Genomic DNA, 24,858 nt, shown 5'->3' with positions numbered 1-24,858 from the left:
AAACATAGTTTTTCTTTAAGTGCTCATCTTTTCATACTTTGTTTTTTTTTTCCCATATTCTTACTTTCTGAATTGTATTCCAAATTTGTCCCTTTGATGAGCAAAGTTAATTAAAATTCTTTTAGCATGGAATAATCAGTTTCTCCACAGTGCACGCAATATTCCAACTGGCCACAAGACAGCACTGTTTATTGCAAGTGAAATAACTTTCCAATGGCACCTCCACAGTATCTGCTGGACACTGACAGTATGGGAAAAGAATACAGGTAAATTGAGACTAAAATCACACTCTGAACTTCGACAAATGCTTCTGTAAATTCTTTTTGTAATTTAGTATACTTTGACTTGGCATTGTGCATATGTATTCATTTGAACTTGATGTGATTCGGATACTGACCAAACACCAGGGCCGTCCAGAAGAAAACGTTCAAGACCAAAAATAACCATCAACTGTTTTAAGAACCACAACCATTTTTATTGAGTGTCAAACAATGTTTCTCACTAAAAAGCTGCATTCTCCTCATTCAAACACAAAACATTCCACCATTCCAAGAAGTGTACTCCACCAGTACACAAACCATCAAAGTATCTCAACTATGTAAACAATTCAATACAAAACTTGGAATTTGCACATACAGAAAACACCTTCTTTCTAACAGAAAACCTACAAAATAGCTCCTGTATTAAAGTGTGCATTTATGTCACATGTTATTATACAGTTTTTGTCAACAAAATATTTCCTATGTGAAGACCAGTTAATGTCGGTCATATTTACACACTGTGAAAACTGCAGATGACAGCATACACTTCGGGCAGTCTGTCCCATGATTCTGTTCTTTTGTCTAGTTTGCATCACATGAACATCCATGTGATGACTGACAAAAGTAAAAGTTGGCAGCCTAATGTACAAAGTCACACTTGTCTTGTTTAAGATCGCGGTAGGACCTGAGCGATGGTGTCCTTAGCGCTCTGACTGAGCCTTTCTGGAAACTTCACTTCATACTCCACTATGAGGTCGCCTCGCCGATCGGGCCGTTTGGGATATGGCAGCCCCTCGCCGCTCAGCGTCGCTTCATGCCCGGCTGCACAATATCTGTAGTCGTTACAGTAACCGTTCTGCCTTCCAGTGTGGGTGCATTGATTGTGCAGCCACATAAAGCCTGGACATTAGAAAACAAAAAGCCCATTCAGAGTGTTAACAATTTCACTTACTGAGGCACAACATGAACATTTTTTTACTCCTTATTTTTTAACTAACAAGTCTTTGGTTATTAATATGCATTTCACTGACAGGACATTATAAACTGGCCAGTACATAATATTTGGCTCCTCAACCAGATTTAAGGACTTTGAGGTATGGCTGAGTCATTACCAGGATATTCTAATGAAATTATACAGTATATCAAGACACACAATGACACTGATCATTATGTAAAACAAAAACAGTAGTGATATTTTTGACATATCACCTAGTCTGATTATTATTTTTTTTATGTGTACAAATAAATATTTTCCTGTCTTCCTATTATTGCATCAGCCTTTAAAAATGTCAGAAAAAGAAGTAAAGACTAGAAAGATAAATTAAAAAGCTTCATCTAGATTCTGTACTTACATCTCTGAGTGAGATCTTGGCTGTGTAGATGATGTCAGAGCCGTCACGTTTGAACACCTGATGTGGCTTATCCTTTAATACAAAAACCACATCAGCAGGAATGTTTGTGGGAGTCTCATCCCCCTCTTTGGGAAATGTGATTTTGGTGCCCTCTTTCCACCCCTTTTTATCTGCACCTCCAGGATTTTATCTTCTGATCTTACTGTCCGTCCATCTGGGTTCAGCCTTTTACGTGACACCTTCATTTTCTTGGTGCAACCTGACAGCACTTCCTCCAATGTTACCCGGAGGTCACGAACCACAGCTGGGTCTTGCTGTTTCTTTACAACACTGCTATGGGGGCCCATTCCTCCCATGCCAGTGCTGAAGGAGCGAGGGAACCCGCCCATCCCACCCCCTCCCATCCCGCCACCTCCCATCCCTGCCCCTCCCATTCCAAAATGGGCAAAAGGATCATTAGTGTCCATGTTCTCATCCATGCCTCCATTGCGACCTCCAAAGAACTGTTCAAAGGGGTTACGTCCCCCAAAGAACTCTGCAAAGATGGCATGAGGGTCTCCCTGGAAAGTGTAGCTGTAGGTGCCAGGACCACCATTGCAACCACCTGTGGGACCACCACCTTTCAGACCTACAGAAGAGAAACATCAATAAAGATGAATAAAAAAAAATTTGAACAATATATGAACTTCTAACAGTTTAAAGTATACTTAATATACTGTAAATATAACAAAACATATCCTTCAACAAATACTGAATAAAACCTAACCCAAATTGTTTGTTAACAAATGGATTCTGCATACTGTCAGATGATTAATTAAATTAAGTGTGGTCCAGTTTTAACACGTACACTTGCTTTCATATGTTTGTATTATGTTGCATCAAAATGAGGCACTGATATCTGTATTATACAAGAATCTGTGTCATAGTGCCAAGGGGTTTTAGTCAGTCAGTCATCTTCTGAACTGCTTTATCCTCGAAAGGGTGGGGGGTGGGGGTGCTGGAGCCTATCCCAGCTACCTATGGGTGAACAGGTTTTAGTATTTTTCCAATTTTACTTGTGTTGGTATCCAAAATAACCTGTTTTAGTTATGTTCTGTGAACTTAACAAATTACAATAAAGTAGTAAAGTATCCCTAAAGTATTAAAGTATCAGCAATGCTAAAAAGAAAAAACAAAAACAAAAGAGGTACACTGGCTGCGAAACAGCCTAAGTTAAAATCCAAATCATAATAGTCTCCAAACTCGCGAACTTTTTAATTAGGAGCAGAATAAGACAGGGAGACAAAACTTTCTTTGACATAACCAGCACTAAAAACACCCCTCTTTACTGTTTACACAGATCACAGGAGGAAATGTGGCGCAATCTTGCAAAATTCTGCTGCTTCAGGGGGTCAGTCCTGAATGAATAGTGCTCACTTTTCCAGATATTCTAAGCTTATTAAAAGGCAAAAAAAAAAAAAAGAAATCTTGGAAATAAACAGGACTTTACTTGTATGATGAATGATAGATAAACAGTAAATGTTGAATCATCTTCTATAAATTATCGAAATTATAATCACCATTATTATTTTCATCTTATTTAAGATGTTTATGTTGAAAAGATAGAACAGACAGTCTTTGCACAACATTACAATACTGCTCATTAGAAAGATAAAATAAGATGGGTTTCCACGGCAACGTATAAGCCGCCATATTGGATGGATTTCTAATCAGCTGTTTTTAACTATTTACACTCCCAAACTGCCTTGCAAAAAGTGAATATATTTGTGAAACACAGCCTTTGCCTTTTTAGGTTTCCATACTCATACAAGGTTAAAAACAGACTTTAGTGACAACATTGTCAAAGCATCCTAATCCGCTGGACCACTAGAGGGTCTGCTAATCCCTTCATGACGTCACATATAAACGACAACGGCTCTACAATTGACTGTACATGTTTTCTGCGTTACTTGGTCATTAACTTTTTGTATGGGCATGTAAAGTCAGTGTATCTGCGTGCAGAGCCTCGCCTTTCCTGGCTCTGAAACTATGCCTGACAGACGAGTAGATCCGCTTGCTGGGAACGCCATTAAACTGGATGGCACGCGCGTCATCGGCCCGTGGACTGAACTAGTTTTGTCGGTCCCACACGCGCATCTTTAAATGTAAAAGGTACTAATTCACTCCCAGTAGAGTACAAAGTTGAGCTACTGAAGCTGAAAACGTCCAAAAAAAACATCTAACAGCGTCTCTGAATCTACGGATTTCGAGAGCCTTACCTTCTTCTCCGAAGCGGTCGTAGATGTCTTTTTTCTTCGGGTCACTCAAAACATCGTAAGCTTCGGCGATTTCCTTGAATTTCTCCTCTGCTCCCGGGGACTTGTTTTTGTCTGGGTGATAACGCAGAGCCTGTTTCCGGTACGCTTTCTTTATTTCGTCCTCTGATGCTCCCTTCTTAATTCCTAAAATGTCGTAGTAGTCTTTTACCCATTTTGACCATCCGCAAGTCTTATTCTGTCAAAGCTGTTCGTCGAAGGCCAGCGACACGTCTAGGGTCGGTCCGTGAGTGAACTCAAACCGCCGCGTCGTGAATATTTGCTTTATAAACAGCGTGGAAACTTCTCGACTTTTCCATAATCAGCCTGAACAATCTACACTGACAGTAAGACACAGGACACGCCCCGCGTGACGTCACAGTGTGGTGCCTTCACGGCCATTCGGAAAAAATCCCAGACCGAAACGATGATCCTGTAAAACATAACAAACACTGGTCATCAATTAAAATATTCCAGGATAAAAACAGTTGAAACGCTACCAAGTTTCAGAAATCACAATCGTGGAAAAAGGTTTTCAGACACCCCTAACAATTTTACACACTCTCAAATTATATTATTATCATGAAGTATTTGTGGGAAAAAAAAATCTTTCTTTTGCTTGAAATTCATTGGTCAAGGCAGCAACTGAATAAAATGCAAGAAATAGTGTGAATCCTAAAGAAAAAACAATATAAAACAATAATAATAAGAACAACAACAACAATAATAATAATAATAATAATAATAATAATAATAATAATAATAATATACATAGTAAAACAATATTATTATTTTGGTTATTATTATTATTATTTATCATAATACACAGTGAAATATTGGCTTAAACTGCACTTTTGTCATTTTTCCAATTGCCTATCAAAATCAAATTAAATCTTATTTATATAGCACCAAATCAGTCATAACAAAAGTTATCTCAACAACAACAAAACTGTAGACTGGTATTATGGTTGTTAGACAAGAGAGCAATAATGTGTCAATATGGCAATTTCCACACAAGCAAATAGTCTTTTAACAATATTTATAACTCTGTTGCAAGTAATTTGTCTTTTCATTTTCACCCAGAGAACGTATTCTTAAGGGAGTTGGACAAGGCCGACTGGAATGACAGTCATAAGCTCAGCTCATACCAACTGTCTTAGCTTACAAGGGCAATAAATAAACCACTACTACACACACTCTAGGTGGATTCAAATACATGTTTATTAAAAAGAAAAAACAGGCCTAAGTCTTTCTGAAATTAATCTGTGAATGATCTTTTCTGCCACCACAGGTTGATACTGTTCTGGGTGTGACTCCATGGGGCATGTTTGAGTACACAGTAGACAATCATGGCACAAAGCCTCTTTATGGTACTGTGGACCTTCAGGGGGTAGAGAACACCGAACCAATTAATTTCAGTCTTCTCAGGTTGCGTTGGCCATCCCTAAAACCCACTGAAACAGAAATTCAGATTGTGTCTGAATTTTATTGAATGTTGGCCAAAGTAGAGGTGAAGCTTTTGATCATTTCTCTTGGTTTTGTTTATAGAATGTGTTTTGATCTTAATGATTCCAACTGTAGATTCTGGCTGCAGTGTACTTAAAGGGCTAAACCATGTTGTTAACATCTGCTTTTAAAGTTGTCAAAGATTGCATTATTGTGCTTTGTAGACATATGGAAAGACATGTTGTTGCTGAACCATTCAGACAAACATGCAAGAGGCAGTGAAAAGCCTGCCATGGAAACATGCAATGCATGTGTTCATTTTATCTCTAAAGTTGTGTTGCTGCACAACACTGAATGAAGTTTAATGAAATAAAAACAAAAGTTGTATTGATAGGTTAACTACAGCCCCAGATGGTGGAACAGAGAATAAGATGGTTTATATTTATAAATAATTTGCAATTACTGTAATGACATGTAATCATTAAAGACTGAAAATGATACTAATTTACATGTTACAGTTGGAGTTGGAGTCAAACTCATTCACACAACAGAAAATAATACAACTGGTCTGTTTTCCATTTTCAATCATAGTGTTTACTTTTTTTGTTTTTAGATGATGATTAGATCAGTAGATTAATATAAACAGTTGATAGGATCTTTGGTAGCATGTGCATGCATGTCTGACATCAAGCAAAACCTGTTTTTCATAGATGGGAGTGGTGGCGCCACAAGTCAACCTTTTCTAGAGACTCACCCAAAACACTACTGGATTTTTCAGAACTCTATCATTTTATTGAGCTCATTTGATTCAGTTCAGTGTCATGTGTATATTTACAAATAAAGGAATGAAGACATTATTACTTACACTGTTGTTCCAGTAAGTGTATCAGTTTGCTTTTGATTTAATAATATTATGTTTGTATTAATCAATATATACATATATGTTAGGGCATCTCTTTAACATCGCTAGTGGTTTTAAATAACTGAAACACCAGCAATAGGCAGATATATAGAACTTTACTGATCCTTTGGGCAGAACCCTCAAGGAAATTGAGCTTCCAGTGGCAGCACAGCACCGAGATAAGTTAAAAAGAAAAAGAAAAATAATAGCTACAACAATAACTATAAAAGCAGTTGTAAAACAAGCAATTGCCCCTTACAAATACTAATGGGAATAGTAGTCATAGCAGTAATAAAAGTAATAACAGTAATAGTCCTAACAAGGATATCAGTAATATCAGTGGTAGCAAAACAACCACAATAAGCAAGGAAAGAACATATTTTTACTTGCTGCACAATTCACACTCAAAGTAGACACAATTAGTAAAATTAAGAGGTACAGAATATAAAGAATACATGAGCAAAAGTTTTATTGATGGTGTTGAAATGAATAAAAGGGCATTCCATATGGAAATGATAAAATCTCCAAAGATAGACAGAAAAGTGTATCAAAAAGCAATTAAAACACATGATTTATGTGAATGATCCCAATCATTAATGATTCACTAGAGGTGTAGTTTATGCATGCATCAATCCAATACGTTTGGTACATAGATTTAGCGTCTCCTCATGACCTCACATATACTCAAATGTCATTGGCTACGCAACTGACTTTTTCTTGATTTGATTGGCTGAATACTTACGTAGTTCCGCCTACCAACGCCTCAGTGCTCACATATTTCTCCGGTGATTGGCGCATGCCCTGTCACTCACCTAGCTTATTAAGGAAGGGGGTGCAAGCTGCCAAGATGAAGCACTACGAGGTAAGCAGTGTCCGTGAAACTCTAAACCCTCAATGGGACGTTGTATGAGACCACAGTTTATTTAGTATGATCAGTTTAGCTTTGGGTGTGTGTTTTGCAAAAGCGTAAACGCCACCAACAAAGTTAAAGGTAAAGGCTTAAACAACAGAACTGAAGAAGAGCCAGTGGTGCAGCACCGCCTGTCAGGAGCTGGTTCCTGTGGCCCGGCTGCTCTGGCCTCTTGTGAGCTAAAATATGTTTTTTATTGGCTAATGTCGGACGGTTTGGAAGCGGAGATTGTCTCAGAGTTAAATAAGTCACATGTATACTTTATATTTGTCCTTTATGTAAACTGAACGTATGCTGGATTAAAACACATAAGGCTTTGTGCAGGATAATGCGCGGCACAACGCCATCTCTGGTTGGACTGAAGAATGGCGCTTCTTATCTCGTTATTACCCAATAATGCAGGTGAACAGTCAAACTGTTATAGTCCATTTAACTGTTATCTAGTGGGTGTGATTGCTATAGCTCTCTGATTGTGAAATATCCAGTTATTCCCTACCATCCCACTGCGGCAAATTGAAAACTCTGCAGGCACCAACACCCACCAGACTGGATTCTTAGATGGCGTCTGATCGAAACTGACCCACCAAGCAGTACCTCCTGTTCCCCTTCATTCTGCTCACTTCAACAACCTGTGGGGAGGGAAGCACAACACAGTGAAAGCATTAGCTGACTTATCTTGCAACCTGAGTGAATACATTAATATAAGATGTGACTGGAAATATCAGCACATTCGAGTTATCTCCTTTAACATCCATTATTTGCACTGTTGCAAATACATTGTTGCCCATAATTTTTTTTTTTTTTACCTCTTTTCATGAAATGATTGTGACAATGTGATTTATTCTTGATAGGTAAAGTGTAACTGGGACTTAATATGTAATCGTTGCACCTGGTCAATGGTGATTAAATAGGAATAAAAGAGGAATGTGTTGAAAACAAAATTTATTCCAACTTTATGGGCAGCAGTGTAGATGGTGTCAGTAAAAAACTTTTTTCTCAGTCTTCTCGTTAAAAATATCCTCATCATGCCTCTTTAGTCTTCGTCTAAATTAATCTCATATTTAGAGATATGTCTGCTTCATGGAGGTTTTCGGAGCTGAAACATAAAATAAGAGTCCAAATTGTGGTCAGTACACGTTATCGTAACAAAAATGTAGGTCTACTGTCTGTGACTTTCAGATTGTGTGAAGGTCAGTAATGGAGAGAAATCTAAATGGTTGCCAAAAACTGACTAACTGCACTTCCCTCTTTGTTCTTGTTCAGTAAAAACACCCTGTGAACACCAATATTTGTTAGCATAGGCTGTAAGTACACTGGTGTTCATCAGGCTGTAGAATATGGTGCAACAGCAGGTAGGAAGTGCAAAGGTTTTTGCTAATACAGTCAATTCTCTAGCGACAGAAAACTGAATAACTGGCCAAAGCCTCAGCAACTTTAGTAGCTAAAGTTGCTAATTAAAATAGCAAAAATACAGGCATGTTAAACAATAAATAAAGACCATAACTTTCTTTATAAAATCCTTCCATCACAGAATTTAAGAGCAAGTTTGCAGATGTTTACAGATTACTACTTTCTGTCCATAAATTAAATAAATAATTTCATTGCATTTACACAAGATAGCACCAGAGAGCTGCACTATACTGATGGAGATCTTTGCTTTCTGTCAGTGTGCACAAAAATACCTTTAGTTAAAAATTTAAAAAAGGTAAAAATTATACATTATTAATAAACATGCTTTCTTTCTCTTACCTCAGTCATTACAGCAAAACTTTGCCTCTACTCACCACACAGTGAAAGTCTACAGCCTTGGTTATTTCGTGTTTTCCTCTACCTCACCCTCACCTAGAGTGCATTACCAGGACAGACGGACATGGGCAGACAGAGGCTTTATATAGCCGAGGTGGGGGGGTGGGGGGTACACCTGGCACAGAGAGGAAGACATGAGGTTTTCCCTGAAGTCTGCTCTGCAGTGTCATGTTTTCACTTGCCCTGTTTTTTTTTTAAAGGTGTACCTTTAGTTTTACCAAAGTAATTACCAACATATTTGATTTTTAAGATACCAAAATATGCTGCTAAAAGTAAAAAGAAAAAATGGATTAAGTACTAAGGGTGTAACATGCACTTGTTTGCATTGAACCGTTTCGGTTCGGGGCCTTCGGTACAATATGGAGGTGTACTGAACCAATACATGTAGACTATGTGAAGAATGCAAACACTTAGGAAGCAACCCATGTGAGGGTTTCCCCTATATACATTCTGCAGCAGCGCCACACTGCAAAAAAAAACACTTTTATTGTGAGGCTGGGGCACCGATGGGTGGTGGGGGGGTAAACATGACAACAGAGGGTATAACAGAGGCACAGAAGCCGGGTCAGACATTTGAAGCATGTTAAGTTTCACTTACAGTTTTTGGTAGTTCTGGAGCGCACCCTCCCCAAACCTCTCCCCCACCACTGGTCTCCTTCACATGTTCCAAAAATGTATCAAACTGCAGACCCCTATACCAAAAACTTACCAAACTTGAAATTTTTCTGTACTGTTACACACCCTATTATGTACACATTAGGTGAAAATATTAAGGGAATGCAACTAAAATACTTAAATGTTTACCTTATACTTCAAAATCACATGCAAATCAGTCACCAATTATTATTATTTTTTCTATTAATGTCATCCGTAATTGCTCCTCGGTTCAGTGCTTGTTTTTTTCTCTTGAAGTGAAACATAAATGGCCTCTAATTCTTTTTTTTTTTTTTTTTTTTTTGTACAGTTACTTGCATGAATTTTGCAGTTTAAGAGAAATGGATAGGAGTGATGTTGGACCTTTTGCACAACACGTATTCACTCCTATTTGATACTGTGTATTCCACTGTGCCACTTCACATCTCCCTCCTATCTTACCACTTGTGACTTCATGTCTTTCATTCAGTATGGAAACTGTACCCCTGACTGTTGGTCATTAGTGTGGAGGGCTTCACCCAGGGGAGTGCCAAAGCTAAGCCCTCAGAGTCTGGAATATTATCACCGCGTGAGCAGCCCCACTGTGTTTGACTGAAACGCCTGGCTGTTGTGCTTGAGATTAAGATGCAACAGGTCATGCAGGTCTTGTGTGTTTTTGGTCATGAACTGGTTCATTCAAGGCACCAAATGACATCATTAAACAGGGGTGGCTCTGTGGAGGGTCTGATGCTGGTGATGCAAAGTTAGCAGAGGATGTTTATATTTAGCTGGAGAGAGGAAGAGCGGGGGTCTAGACTTAAGAAGTGTGCATGGAGGGGGCTGCTTGTCATTATATCCACAATATCTCCCCGTGCCCACTTAGCCAGGAGTTGAGAGGTGTCTGGGATCATCAGGTGTCATTTTTAAGGGAGGGGTTCAATTTCAAAATCAACTGTATCACTCTGAAAGGAAACGCCCCAGTCCAGAAGTTTCCTTCATGGCTTACGACAGATGATCTGCTGTAGACAGTTGACCAGAGGGCATTCCTGTGGATACAACTGCGTACACATATGTCCGTGCACCAGGGGTCGGCTGGAAGTTAAATAAAGCAGCATGGTTGAAGTGAAGGAATGACAGCGAGGGAGGGAGAGTGAGAGAATGACAGACAGGAGGAAGAGGGAGGTGCAGAGGAGGATGGTGGGGGGCAGACAGATTTATTTCCACAGCTGAGTGCTGCCCCTCTCCTCCTCCTCCTGTTGGTGTGGACCACACCAGCCATTCGAGAGGTGGAGAGTGACGATAGAGCCGAGGGGAAGAGTGAAGTGGAAGAAGGGAATAAACTGCGTGCAGGGGGAGCGCTGTGGATATGGATGCCCTAGCATTAGAGGCCAGTGGTAAAAAGGCTAACGCGGCGGCTGTGCCCGCCCCAGTGCCGAGTCAAGCACCTGTTAAACGCAAACCTGCTAAAAAAGCTAAAAAGGCTGTTGTTTTTTTTGAGGTGGAGATACTGGATGCTAAGACCAAGGACAAGCTCTGCTTCCTGGATAAGGTGAGTAACTATCAATTTATCATCATTAAAATGTTTATTACTAACATCAGTCCTGTCAGTTGTTTTGCAAGTGTGCGTGTGTGTGTGTGTGAATATTTAATTGCATATTGCGGTGTTTGTGTGGTTTATGGTGGATCCATTAAATGCAACAAGTGCAGCGTTAGCTGGATGTATTCCTGTAAAAAGTCTGTGTGTCCCAGACTTTTTCCAGAACACAGTGACGTTGCTGTAGCTGTAATCATTCAGTGGGTGTGTTACCTTGTGAGAGTAACTGGTTGTAAACGAGACACCACACTGAACACTCTTCATGCATGTGACATAACACTGCTGGATTCAGTTACATACCTGGAAAGAAAAGGTAGCATGCACACAAACAGAGGGTAGACAAAGTATCTTAAACAACTACAAACCTATTTGACACAGTTGCTGCAAAAATCTACAGCTGAATGTTTATTTAAATGTTAATTTTTATGAGGATGGGGTCAGAGAGCTGCTCTTTGGTCATTTTGAAGGTTCTGCTTAATTCAATTCAATTCATTTTTATTTCTCTAGTGCCATCTTGCAATGGAAAATTATTTCAAGGAACATATAACAGATCAACACCATACTACCACAAGCTGTGGCCTCAAAAAAAATAAAAAGCAAATATGAAGCTGATGATGAAAGTAAAGAGCATGTTTTTCATAATGATGACAGATGGGGTGAACTGTTTTTGGGAACATCATGTTCATGTCCAGATTCTATACATTCCCTGTGGTTAGATGGTTTTCACTGTGGGCGTCTAAACTAAACATCTTTGCAGTTTATGTTCACATTTCCACCTGTTTAGGGCATTTAGTGGAAACATATCACTCAGTTCCCACTCAGGATTTTGCTGAAGTTGCAGAGTTCACATGTGAAGCTTGATCATCACAATGTTCAGAGTTCATTGTAGTTTTGAAAATTTGCATTAGTTTTAGTTTGCTTTTTTTGAGGAATTGACTGATTCTACTTTCGTATTTATTTAGTTGTATTTTTTCCAGGTATTATGAGGAGACCCTCGATGTGCATATAGGGTGAAAAAGCTTGGATGAAAGATTGCATGATATTTAATATGATTTACAAAAACGTTGTTTATTAAAGTTCCTATAACATGCAAAGTAGAGCTGGATGATATGGCCAAAATATTGAACCCAGGCTTTTTTCAGGGTTACAGATTATTCATAGATTAAATTGATTGTGTCTGGCTTCATGAGGTGAAGACAAAATATGATCCAACAACACTCTTACTAAAATTATACAAAATATCTGATTGGAGAAACACATTCACAGTTAATATATTACAAGAAGCAAACAGGTTGCATTTTTTGTTGAGCAAGAAAGGCCTTATGTGGAATCTCAATGTTGTGATTTTTTTTTTCTTCACTAATTTTAGAAAACAAAACTTTGATTAGTTGAATTACTTCAATATATTGTCCAGCCTTGGTGTATCACCATTTTATTTCTAAACATAACCTGTTAAAATTTTGGAAAACCAGCCTTATTTACCTTTAATTCAATTTTATTTTAGATCATGTTGGATTGTCTGCTTCAGTTTTATTTATTGTTGTACAACTTTTGGTTATATGTATTTTATCAACAAATTTTTTTTTTCACTGCCCATTGTATTCTAGCCTTAGTTTTAGCTCACCATTGATAGTCATTGTCATTGTCTTCCTTAGCAATTTCTTCAAAAATCTTCTCTGATAAAACTACTAGTCAGATTCATTTCAAATTTTATATGTAGCTTTCTTGGAACAATGTCTACAATGTTCACAGTTTTGAGAAATTGTAATTTTTTTTACTTATTTCCTTTGCTTATAACGGGCCATGTAAGATGGCTTTTAACATGGAAATGGTTAAAGATATCAATATAGTTACCAGTGGTCACTGACAGGAAGTCATAAATAGACTTTCATTTAATTAGTTGAGTTATCCTCCAGTGAAAGTACCACCCACTTCTGTTGGAAGATTGATCTCTTGCATCAAGACCACTACACTGACATAGCAGCAGGACCTGACAACTTCACATATTCACATTGTTATTGATTCTTGATGGAATATGGAGATACAGAGCCATTGGTCTTATTTTTGTTAAGAATGATAATGTGGTAATGTGTGGCAGTTTTAATTTAACACACTTGGCACGAGTTAGGTTCAGTCAGGACTGTTTGATGTGTTCCTCAGTGATCGACTGAAGATGTGTTTACATTCAGGATTAGTTGCATTAGCCACATTCATTTCAACTGGACATCTAAGCCTTTTGTTTTCTCAGGTGTATTTCGGAAATTAGTGCTTGGCCCGTACTTAGTTATTGTGTTGTGTTTGGGCTTTAATGCGTTAGTGTTAGGTCTGATAGTTGGTGCTGTTGCATTAAGAGAGTTTATCATATTGTGGGTGTGAGGTCTGTGGTGTATAGAACCTCATCCATCATGGTTACAGTGGTGTCATCCTCTCACACAGGTCAGACTGCTAATCAAAGGCTGTCCCTCACTACACCAACACCTAATGTGCCATCTGTGTTAGATTATACTTTGCTAAGTTGTCGACTTAACAGAGTTTCCATGGTGATAAGCATCCGCAATCTTCACACCATTGACGGATATGACAAATATAGATTTGTTGAGGGCCCTTTTGGGGAATGAGTTCCTGAAGTAGGGTAAAGAGCAGCTAACCCATTAGGGTGAGGAAGAAATAAAACTGTCTTGGTTAGACTTCAAAATGTACACTCGAAGGATGTGGGCTCTGAGTGAAGCCTGTGGAAAGGAGAAAGTTCGATGGGGGTGTGTATGTGTGTGTGTGTGGGGGGGGTACAGGGTCACAGAGAGGTGGTGTCGTAATGAGGTCATCCTGCTGAAAATGGCCCGAGGTTTTGAAGAGGACGTGAACAGAAGCCATGTGCGACGGCAGACTGCCAGTCTGACACTGTGTCTAGAAAGTCTGTGCAACATGGTGGGAAGACGATCGCAGTCAGGAAGCGTGTTTATCAGCACTTTAATCTGCTGTTATGAGAAGTGATACTCACTGACCAACAAAGGCAAAGCCCTAGAGTCCAAAAGTAGGCCCAGATAGGGCAGCATTAATACACTGCAGTTTCTTTTCTTTTCTTTTCTTTTCTTTTCTTTTCTTTTCTTTTCTTTTCTTTTCTTTTCTTTTCTATAATTGCTATTTATACTGTACATGTATTTCTCTGTTGCATGTTAGCTAAATGCTACATATTCTTTGTGCAGAACATCAGATGTTGTACTGATGTTGTATTGTCACTAATAAATAAATAAATAAATAAATAAAATGTATTCTACTATATACTACTACTTTACACCTAATTAAATATACTGATATTTATTGTAGCATGATGAAGGCAGTACGTGCCTTGACCTGTTTGTAAGACAAAGTGAAGGTGAGATAAATGTATTTAAACAGCACATTCATACCTATCACAAACCTCAAGTGTTTTACAGAGCACATAAACAAAAAAGCACAAGACACAAATGATAAAATCAATGAAAACAAGCAAATGCATATAAAATAAAAACCATCTCAAGTCTGGACTTAAAAGTCCACTCTGATAATGTCCTCTAACTATTGTACAGGATTATAATGGACTGATAATAACTAAATTTTGCAGACATCATTCTCATTGAGCTCTTTTAGGGCTTTGCTTTCCACTTTGTTCAGTGAAATCTTGGCTTTCATGAGTTTTACAATAAGGTTCATTTATCTGAATTATTTTTTATTCCTGAAACTATTTAATAGTATTTATTTGTAGAAGAGGCCTTGGAAAAAAAAAACAAAAAAAACTACCAACAGATAAATATATATACTGGCTGATAGGGATGCACCGATACTGATACCAGTATCGGGTATCGGTCCGATACTGAGTGTGTGTACTTCTACTTGTACTCCTAAAAGTGCTCCGATACAAACACACCGATACCACTTTACAGCAGCGTGACGTTCACAGTTAAGTGCAGCAGGTACATCTTGGAGGAGTAATGTCAGCAGTGTGGAAATTTTTCAAAATAAACAGTGGTGACAAAAGTAACGGTGACTGAAACTTACGTTAAAGACACAGACAGAGCGTTCTGTCCGTCCTCTGTGTACATTCTGTACATAATTCTGTCCATTTCCGGGTGCTCACGGATGCGTACCCAGATGAAGAATTTGGAGCACTATCACCAATAACTGTGGAGGTAGCAGATCTGTTCAAAGAGCGACTGTGTGAGTTAGAGAAAAAGTACTGACATATTTATGACAACTACCCTCATCAGTATCAACATTAGTATCCATATTAGTGTTACCTCCTCTGTCGCGCCATGTTTGTTATTATTGACTTCCTTCTTCTTTGTCTCAAAAAACATTACTCTTCTTTGTGATATTTGGCAAGTATGGTTAATTAAGAGTGGCGCCCTCTGGTGGATTGATTGAGAAATGCTCATTCCAATGCATTAAATGTCAGTAGCAGCACTTTGTTCCAGTCAGACTAATGACAGTGACGATAAAGCACATTTTCAAAGGTAACAAAGAACTGTAATGGTGTTATTAAGTACTCATATTGGTACTCTGTATCGACAAATGATCAAATGTAAGTACTTGTACTTGTACTTGGTCTGGAAAAAAGTGGTATCAGGCATCCCTACTGGCTGAATATTAATGAGTATTAAACATTTAAGATCATTTTGATTCAGATTTTTAAGATGTTTTAATGAGGACTATATATTCCATTACATACTGATTCCACACCTAAAATCAAACTTTCTTCAAGTATGTAAAAAACAAAATAAAACAAACAAACAAACAAAAAAAACAAATTGTGCCAATGTGCTCATTTGGTCCAATTGATTAGATTTGAGGATCAACCTGAATGAAGAATAAACTGTTCTGCTTCTAAATCTCTTGTGCTTGTGGGTTTTGACAGTTTCTTACTGTGGAACCAACAGTATCATCGTCATCGTGTTTGGGTCAAAGCCCCTCGGTGTCTGGTTTCCCCTTCAGAAATATCTGGATGAAATCATTCACCAGCTCCTCAATTACATCACCCAAACTGGACACGAGTGAAGGAAATTAATTTTAGGCAATATTCTGTGACCCATCTGTTCATATCATGTCCTTAGCTAGTTGATTTTAATTTGTGCTCTATTTTTGACCACAACATTTTTTTTTCAAAACTGCTGTTAATTTTAGAGAGCTGAGCTTTGAACTGAAAACAGGATCAGCAATGAGTTCTCCAATCTGGACTCCAATGTGCACCACATTCTGTCTAGTATTGAATTGACATCATTTAGAACATTTTGAACCATTGAGATTATGCTGCTGATGGCTACTTACTGACTTTTCCATAACTTAAAACCCTGAAATCCTGAAGAAATTCTGATTCCACATTTGGAATCAACATACTTGATTTAGGCAAAATCAGATGTTTTTCTCTCACAAAATCATATTTGACTTGATATGCACTGCTATTTTGGCTAATTTCACAGTGTTTTACACCAGAATATTAGGATGATAGATATTCTATTTTGCATTCTAACACGTATCCTTTAGCTTCAGAGAGGAAACAAAAGCACCGCACATGAAAATGATTAAAAACCATTGGTGAAAACATCCACTTGTCTACATTCATATGGGTGTTGATGAAAAAAATAGGTTTGGTAAGTCTGGTAATAATTTGTTATTCATTAGACACAGGCTCAAAGTAATTGTATCTAATTGTGGCTGAATTCCCAGGGTGATAAATGGAAAGCTGTTAAGGCTGCTATGACTAGAGGACTTACCTTAATTAAACTTTACACACACGTCATTATCACATACAATGTCGGGAGTAAAACACTTCCTGCGTTTGTTTGCAGTTTGTCCATTGTAAACAGTGTGGAATATAAAGCAGCAGCAGCTGTTCAACATAATCAGATAAATCCATTCAATCATATAATGGGAATGTGGTGATGACTTTAATCATGTGACTTAACCTCAGGCCAGGGGGCTTCTCTACTCTGCTCCGGTGTCCCACCTATAACAGCTGCCTTTGTTTGGGCTTCATGTCTCTGTTTTGTGTTGTGTTTTGTGTCATTGTGTTTATATTTGTGGTTCTTTGGCCACTGTTGGCAGGGTGGTACAAGGTTGTGTGTGTGCTCTTCTGTGTGTGTCACTTTGAAACCCTAATACCAGCTGTTAAATAGTCCACATCCATGGGGTGTGTAGCTACAGCCAGAGCTAAATTTACCACTAATCACCATCATGAATGGAAAATAGGGTTGTTATCTGTTCTTTTGTGTGTGTGTGTGTGTGTGTGTCTGTACATGCCCCTGCACTTATTTATTGTGGCGTGCTGTTATTTGTAGGTTGAGCCAAATGCCACTATCGGGGAGATCAAGTCTATGTTCCACAAGAGCCGTGAGTACCCTCTCTGAAGGACACAAAAGCCTCATAAATCAGACTCAGTACCAAGGAAACGTGACCGTAGACATCTGTAAAGTATTTGTCTGTCTGTTTTAGATCCCCAGTTTTATCCAGCCAGACAGTCCATTCGCCTCGACCCCAGTAAGTGACTTCATCAGCACCATTAACGCTTCTATCTTTCTGTCAATCCTCAGCGTGTAAAAGTGAATCTGAGTGTGTGTTTCAGAGGGCAAGTCTCTGAAGGATGAGGAGGTTCTGCAGCATCTGCCTGTGGGAACCACGGCGACCTTCTACTTTAGGGACCTGGGAGCTCAGATCAGCTGGGTCACAGTGAGTACACCTCACACAGCCGTCAGACACAACAGCCCTCACAAGCCCAGATACTTCAGAATGCAAGCGGGATCAAGCCGAGCTATATTGAGGTTTCCCGCTGGATAAAAGGGGTGTGTGCATGGGGGGGGGGGCAGGGCCACTTGAGGTTAATTTATCTCTTGTCAAAGTCACATAGGGCTGAGTACCAAACTCCAACACTTATGGTACTAATCACATTTGGGTATCTAAAAATATCTGGTATTTTGCATCATTTGATACTAAATAATGTAAGAGATATGATATGAAATGATATGATATGATGCAACTTAAAGGTTGTTTTTTTAATTTATTTAAACAGGTTTCATTTTTATGTTGCAAAACTGTTTTGAGCCAAAAAATAAAGTGTAAGATTAGTATTTTTATTATAATTTAGTTTTTATTAAATACAGAAATGCACCCATTCCAGATTTCTTTGCTGATATTTGGTCAACAGCTGAAGCCACTACTGGTGTTATTTGCTGTTTGCTTTGTGTGTTTTTTGTGTCATTTAAAGACCCACAGTTTAGTATTATATTTGGACTATCTTATGATATGATTACTGTGCAGATTTGGCATTTTTTCAATAATTTCATGCATTACAATATTTACTTGAGTAATTTTTGTGGATATTTCTGAAAAGACCAACTGAATCAACCCCAGGTCATAACACTTCCCCCACAGGCTTGTACTGTAGGCACTAAGCATGATGGGTAATCAATCAATCTTTATGCTCTCTATCAAACTGATGGTGGTTTAAAAAATGAGAAGCTACTCTTTGCATCAGGTAAAGGGTTAAAGACAGCAAAAACATATTAATCACTGCAGTAATTATTTAGTGGATGGACCTGAACTATTTGCTTAACCCATAAAGACCCAAATATCCACCATCAACCAAAACCATCTACTGATCTAAAATGTCTAATACCCGTTGATCCACTAATCCTATCAATCCTTGTAAATAATTGGTGTAAAATACAGTTTGTCATCTTTTCATGGTCATCAGATGTGACCCATTTGGACGTTCAGAGGCTCTGTAGTGAACATGGAAACTCCGTCATCTTCTACAACATTGATTCACCAGTGAAACCCATGGAGTCGGATTAATGACAGTGGATGGAGACACTGAGTTTATGTACAGTTAATGATAGATTTTGCTTTAAAAGTAACTTTTTCTTCATTTTTCTCTGTTTCTGATATAATAACCCGAAGCTGCAATCTGAGCTTTTATGAAGATCAACATGATATTTTGTAAAATACCTGATTTTCACAGAAAAAAAAAGAAAAAAAGACAGAGGATAATATTATAATAAATGGCAATAAATCATTTAAGAAAGGTTAAATATAGGGAAAAAAATTATTTGGGAACTGCCACAAAAGTAGCACTGGGTCTTTATGGGTTAATTAAATCCACTTTTTTTGTCTTGGTAGTGTATATTTGTATTAATTGATATTGGAGTCCATGTAAATAAAGGGAAGTGCAGATTGCAGACTTCACTAATCTCATTGCTTGTGTATCTTGAACAGGTCTTCCTGACAGAGTACACTGGTCCTCTGGTCATTTATCTGTTGTTCTACTTCCGAGTTCCCTTCATCTACGCACCCAAATATGACTTTACCACCAGTAAACACTGGGTTGTACAGTGAGTGTCTCCAACGCACATCCTTTACAAGATGTCTGTTCAAATGTGTCTGAACTGAACAGCAGTGCTTTTTTCTGTTTGACACCTGTCCCAATATCTTTTTAATATCCATTTTTATTAAAAAATTAATCTGCAGGAAGCAAAGTAATTCACATTTCTATTTTTGTCTGAAGGAGATGTGTGTGTGTAGTCTGGTTCTCTGTTCCTGTTGATTTGTTGTCAGTGTTTGTTAACCAGAGAGTGTTAGTGGTCGTAGGAGGATGTTTTGATAAATGTGGGTAGCTGGTTAGCCACTTCACCATCACTTGATGCTATGCTAAGCTAAATGGCTGTACCTTCATATAGTTTCATCATGATTTTTGTTAAATCATTTAGATTTGATTGGGTGTTTAATTACACATTTAACTTTGGTGCAACAAGCTCGAGTTGCATATTAATGTCTGCTCTATATGAGTTTTACTGTATACAAATAAAAGTTAATATCATCCTTTTACTTAACGTGTGATTGAGAAAATAAACCAAAGAGAAACATTTTTCCCAAGGTGTCAAGCAGATTTATTCATATGCACCATAACATACCTTAACATTTAATTAACTAGAAAAGCACTTGGACAGCGGAGACCTCTGCCAAGGCAGATCAGTGACCTCCCCCAGATGTTTGTTTGTCTGTCTGTCTGTCCATGTGCAAGATAACTCAAAAAGTGATGGACGGATTTAGATGAAAATTTCTCCGAGTGCTTTTCTAGAAAAGAGAGCGCAGACCTCCGCCAAGGCAGATCAGTTGGCCCCTGTGGCCCCCCCACACCCCCGATCACCACCAAAATTCAATCATTGGTTCCTTGTGCCAGTATCAGTATTTCCTGAAATTTTCATCCAAATCCATCCATAACTTTTTGAGTTATCTTGCACACGGACAGACAGACAGACAGACAGTCAAACCAATGCCGGCAAAAACATAACCTCCTTGGCGGAGGTAATTAAACTATTACACAAGATGTTTTATCAGTGCACTGGTTCTTTATCAAAATGCCAAATGTCCTCGGTTTAAGACTTGTCTGATGAACCGTCTCTGCTGTTTCTAGTCTCGCCTGTATGTGTCACTCTTTCCACTACGTTAAAAGACTGTTGGAGACGCTCTTTGTCCACCGCTTCTCTCATGGAACCATGCCGTTACGCAACATTTTCAAGGTGAGAAGTAGTTTCTTTGTGTATGCAAGTGTTTCAGTTCACATTTCACTCAATGTATAATGTTTCTGTGATTTTCTCTGTCTCAGAACTGTACCTACTACTGGGGCTTTGCAGCATGGATGGCCTATTACATCAACCACCCACTGTACACACCACCCAGTGAGTTCATAGACACAATACACACATAGACAAATGTGTGTCTCATTACTTATCTTACTTGTGTCTTGTTTCAGTCTATGGAGAACAACAGATCCGACTGGCCCTCATCATATTCTTGGTATGAACCTAGTCAATAATTTGTTGTGATTACTTTTATTTTAAAGTTTTATTTCTGTGAAGTTATGTGAGTATTTTCAGATTCAGACCTTGGGCTCTACACATAGAAAGTATCTCTCTTCATGTAAAACGTTATCATTATTTTCTTTCACAGTTCTGCCAGTTCGGCAACTTTTCCATCCACATTGCTCTCCGAAACCTCCGTCCACCAGGTACGCACACAAAATACACAAAACACACCTCTACATCTGCATTTCACATCTAAGCAAGAGTGTACAGATTAAGCTACAGTAAATACCAAGACATGAGGCATTTTCTTGATGACATGCAACTAGGACAAATATTATTGTGTTACTTCTTCACCTTTTTAGACACTGCCTGTTTTCTGTCAAATTCTAAAATCCATGAAACGATATTAAATATAGGCTAAATCCCATTTCACCTCTTGGCCCTCCCCCTTACCCCTACCCCTCCATTTTGCACTTTCACATGAAGGGGTAGGGGCGTCCTGATTTTTGATGAGTCGGGGGGAGGGGGCTCTGTGGCCCTCGAAACAGAGATTTGTCAGGACCACATTACAAATGGAGATGTATGAGAAATCTCCTGTGAATCTGTTCGAATCATCGGCAAAGTGGAGGTAAACACAGTTAAAAAGTGCATCAGTTTGATGAAAGAAACATAAATGCGCAGATTTTCTTCGAAACAACTTAATCATTTGATCGACTGTTTAGTGCCGTTTCAATGTGTTATAGATCGCATTTCTGCAGTTTATAGCTGATAGCCACAAAAAGATGACCAAAGCCTGTGCAACAGAGACGGTTACAGCTACTGACGGCATGGAGAATTCTTTCTGAAACAAAGTTGTTGCATCTATTTATAGCAGCATCGATGACTACTGATGACATAACAAGTCTCAAAATGTTGTCTCATTTCATAGGGGAATGTTTCAACCCCTACTCCTTGTAAGTCTGTTTCAAGGGGTAGTGCCAAGTGCAAGGGCCAAGGGGTGAATTGGGATTGGGCCTTAGTGTTTAATTTGTGTTGTTTGTTGAAATCATGTGCACTTTTGTCCTTGGGCTTTACCCACCTTGCCTCCACTGTCACTCACACTAGTGTATGAATGTGTATGAATGTTTGGTGGTGGTCAGAGGGGCTGTTTGGCGTGGATTGGTAGCCACGCTTCCATCAGCCTGGCCCAGGGCACCTGTGACTACAGATGTAGTTTACCACCACCAGTGAATGAATGAATAATGGAGCAATAATGTAAAGAGCTTTGGGTGCCTTGAAAAAGTACTATATAAGTCCAATCCAATTATTAGCATTGCAATGATAATATGAGTTGTGCTAAGTAAACTGCATCTGATTGGCCAAACGGTGTAAATACAAACACTATGTGTCCAAGAACTTACCTGATTAGTAAAATATTTGCATGCAAACACATTTGTGCTGTTATTCAGGCCATCTTTTGCAATTTTTCATTAGCATGTCCATATTGAGATGAAAATGTGATTTATCAGCCCACAGTGTTGAAAGCTGCATTTGAGGTCATGACAAACAGAACACTGTCACTTAAATATCTTTGAATGGTTTTAAGTTAATTTACAGCACATTTCTTAGTAAAGATGACTTAGGTACATTATGTGTAAACATATCTGTACATACAAAAATATATTTTCTTTGTCTCTTTCATCCAGGTTCTAAGACCAGGAAGATTCCCTACCCAACTAAAAACCCCTTCACCTGGATCTTCCTGCTGGTCTCCTGCCCCAACTACACCTACGAGGTAAAGTAATAAATAGAAGTAATAGTGACATGTAACTGCATTATGACAAAATAAATGACACAGTAAATAAAATTGTCATCACTTGCAGTTGGTAAAAAATCTGTGATTAAAACATAATTACTAATTGAAGTATTGGTGATTACAAAGGGGTTATATTCTTTATTCTGGTAAAGTGGTTTGCACAGTCACTGAATAAGAACAGTGCTGGAAATTTAGTGTATTCACTCGATAATCACAAAAACACATCAGCACAGTGTGGTTTTAAATGTATATTTTTGGGACTTTACACCTTCATTGTAGAGTTTAAAAAAATAAATTTTAATCCATAAAGTTATATTCCTCTCAAATGGGTAGTTATTACATTTCTAAGTAATCAGTAAAATATTACATTTCAAAAGTAACTTAACAAAACAAAATGCATGCAATCTGGTCTGTTTAATTCTGATCTGGAACACTTCCCGATGTGATTCTTTTCACTGTAACCCCAGTCTGAACAGTCAGATCAGAATATGTGCGACTTGTCACAACTCTGCACTGGGGGGAGCCACTGACATTAAATCACCATTGTAACATACATATGAATAAAGCCGTAAAATGGACCCAAACATCAGATAAAATATCTAAGCACCAATGTATTTATTGCACAATGAATATGAATAATATTTGATTATTTATACTTGATTGATTATGCCTATTTTAGCTTACAAGTAAACTAACTTTTAGCTGTAGTTGAGTATTTTTACTATGAGTATTCATACATTTAGTGAAGGAAACCCTTTGAGGACTTCTAGTTTTGTGGATGCGTTTCATTTCAGGACTTTGGAGTCTGGTACTGGGCACATTTAAAAATAATGTGACCAGTCAAACAAAAAAATGGACGTAACTTTATCATTAAGGAAGCAAAAGTAATGTGTTATGTTGTATAAATGAGAGGTGGGGTGGGATATAATAGGTTTTTTTCTTCCCACTCCTTTTTGAGCAATACGTATTGAGTTTATGTTTTTGTTATTACTAGTGCACATGGCAATTGCTATATTGTCTTGATCACCTCTATTTATTAATGTATTTGCTCTGCAATTAGTTCGTTGTACACATAAAAGTTTTGTTTTTTCTTCTGCTCGAAACAAATAAAAATTAATGATCCAAGTAATAAATGGTAAATGGACTGAACTTATATAGCGCATTTACTACTCCTTAATGGTGCCCAAAGTGCTTTACAATTCCTCACATTCACCCATTCACACACACACTCATACACCAGTAGGCGGTTGCTGCCAGGCCCTGCTGGGAGCAATTTAGGGTTCAGTGTCTTGCACACTTCTACATGTGGACAGTTGGAGCCAGGATTCGAACCGCCGACCTTTTGGTCATTAGACGACCCGCTCCACCACCTGAGTCACAGTTGCCCATAATAAGTCAGACACGAGCCCTAAGGCTGGCAGTGTGAGCCGTGGCTTAGCTGTCCCTCATATTCATTCATTTTCCCATGTGTTGACGTTCATCCTGGTGCTACTGCCCTCTGCTGGTGTCAGCCTGCATGTAACCTCCTCTTCCTTTTGCAGTTGGGCTCTTGGCTCGGCTTCACCCTGATGACCCAATGCCTGCCGGTGGCCTTCTTCACTCTGGTGGGCTTCATCCAGATGACTGTGTGGGCCAAGGGGAAGCATCGCAGCTACCTGAAGGAGTTCCGCGACTACCCTCCCCTCCGCTCCCCCATCCTCCCCTTTGTCCTGTAGAGGACTGCTGAGCTTCTTCCCTGCTTCCTCCCCTGAATGTAGAAGTCCACCCCGTTCCCTAACTTATGTCCCTGAACATAAAACGGCGTTCTTTCTGTTTTCATGTCCTCAAATCTACACTGGAGCCTGTTAGACTGACTGTAAGATCCTAACTCCCTTTTCACTACAAAAAAAGTTGTCTGTGTCCATCCTGCAAAGGAACAATGCTCAACACAACACCCCTGTACTGGTTTTTTTTATTGTCCTCAAACAAACTCATGCTGATTGGTTGATTTGTGCTTTTCAGCTCCCAGATCAGTCCACCAGTGAATAACATGCT

General features: G+C 38.5%; 1 protein-coding gene and 1 pseudogene across 2 annotated transcripts; one reads left to right on the top strand and one right to left on the bottom strand.

Annotated features, from left to right (window-relative positions):
• Nucleotides 1–475: 475 nt before the first annotated feature.
• Nucleotides 476–7,051, bottom strand: LOC115417670 (dnaJ homolog subfamily B member 1-like; annotated as a pseudogene).
• On the top strand, nt 7,032–24,806 carry tecrb (trans-2,3-enoyl-CoA reductase b). Of its 2 annotated transcripts, XM_030137502.1 has the most exons (12): nt 7,032–7,115; nt 11,101–11,151; nt 17,508–17,559; nt 17,662–17,706; nt 17,792–17,895; nt 19,441–19,556; nt 20,639–20,744; nt 20,831–20,903; nt 20,978–21,021; nt 21,175–21,232; nt 22,715–22,803; nt 24,366–24,806. In XM_030137502.1, the coding sequence occupies exons 1-12, from the start codon at nt 7,050–7,052 to the stop codon at nt 24,537–24,539; spliced, it is 978 nt and encodes a 325-aa protein (XP_029993362.1). In that variant the 5' UTR covers nt 7,032–7,049; the 3' UTR covers nt 24,540–24,806. The 2 variants fall into 2 exon arrangements, with proteins under 2 accessions (XP_029993362.1, XP_029993355.1); XM_030137495.1 differs by lacking the exon at nt 7,032–7,115 and having other exon boundaries at nt 10,820–11,151.
• Nucleotides 24,807–24,858: the final 52 nt, after the last annotated feature.

Source organism: Sphaeramia orbicularis, chromosome 1 (genome assembly GCF_902148855.1).
Source record: "Sphaeramia orbicularis chromosome 1, fSphaOr1.1, whole genome shotgun sequence".
NCBI lineage: Eukaryota > Metazoa > Chordata > Actinopteri > Kurtiformes > Apogonidae > Sphaeramia > Sphaeramia orbicularis.
Note: the sequence above shows the minus strand (reverse complement) of the source record. Positions and strands in the feature narration are given on the sequence as shown.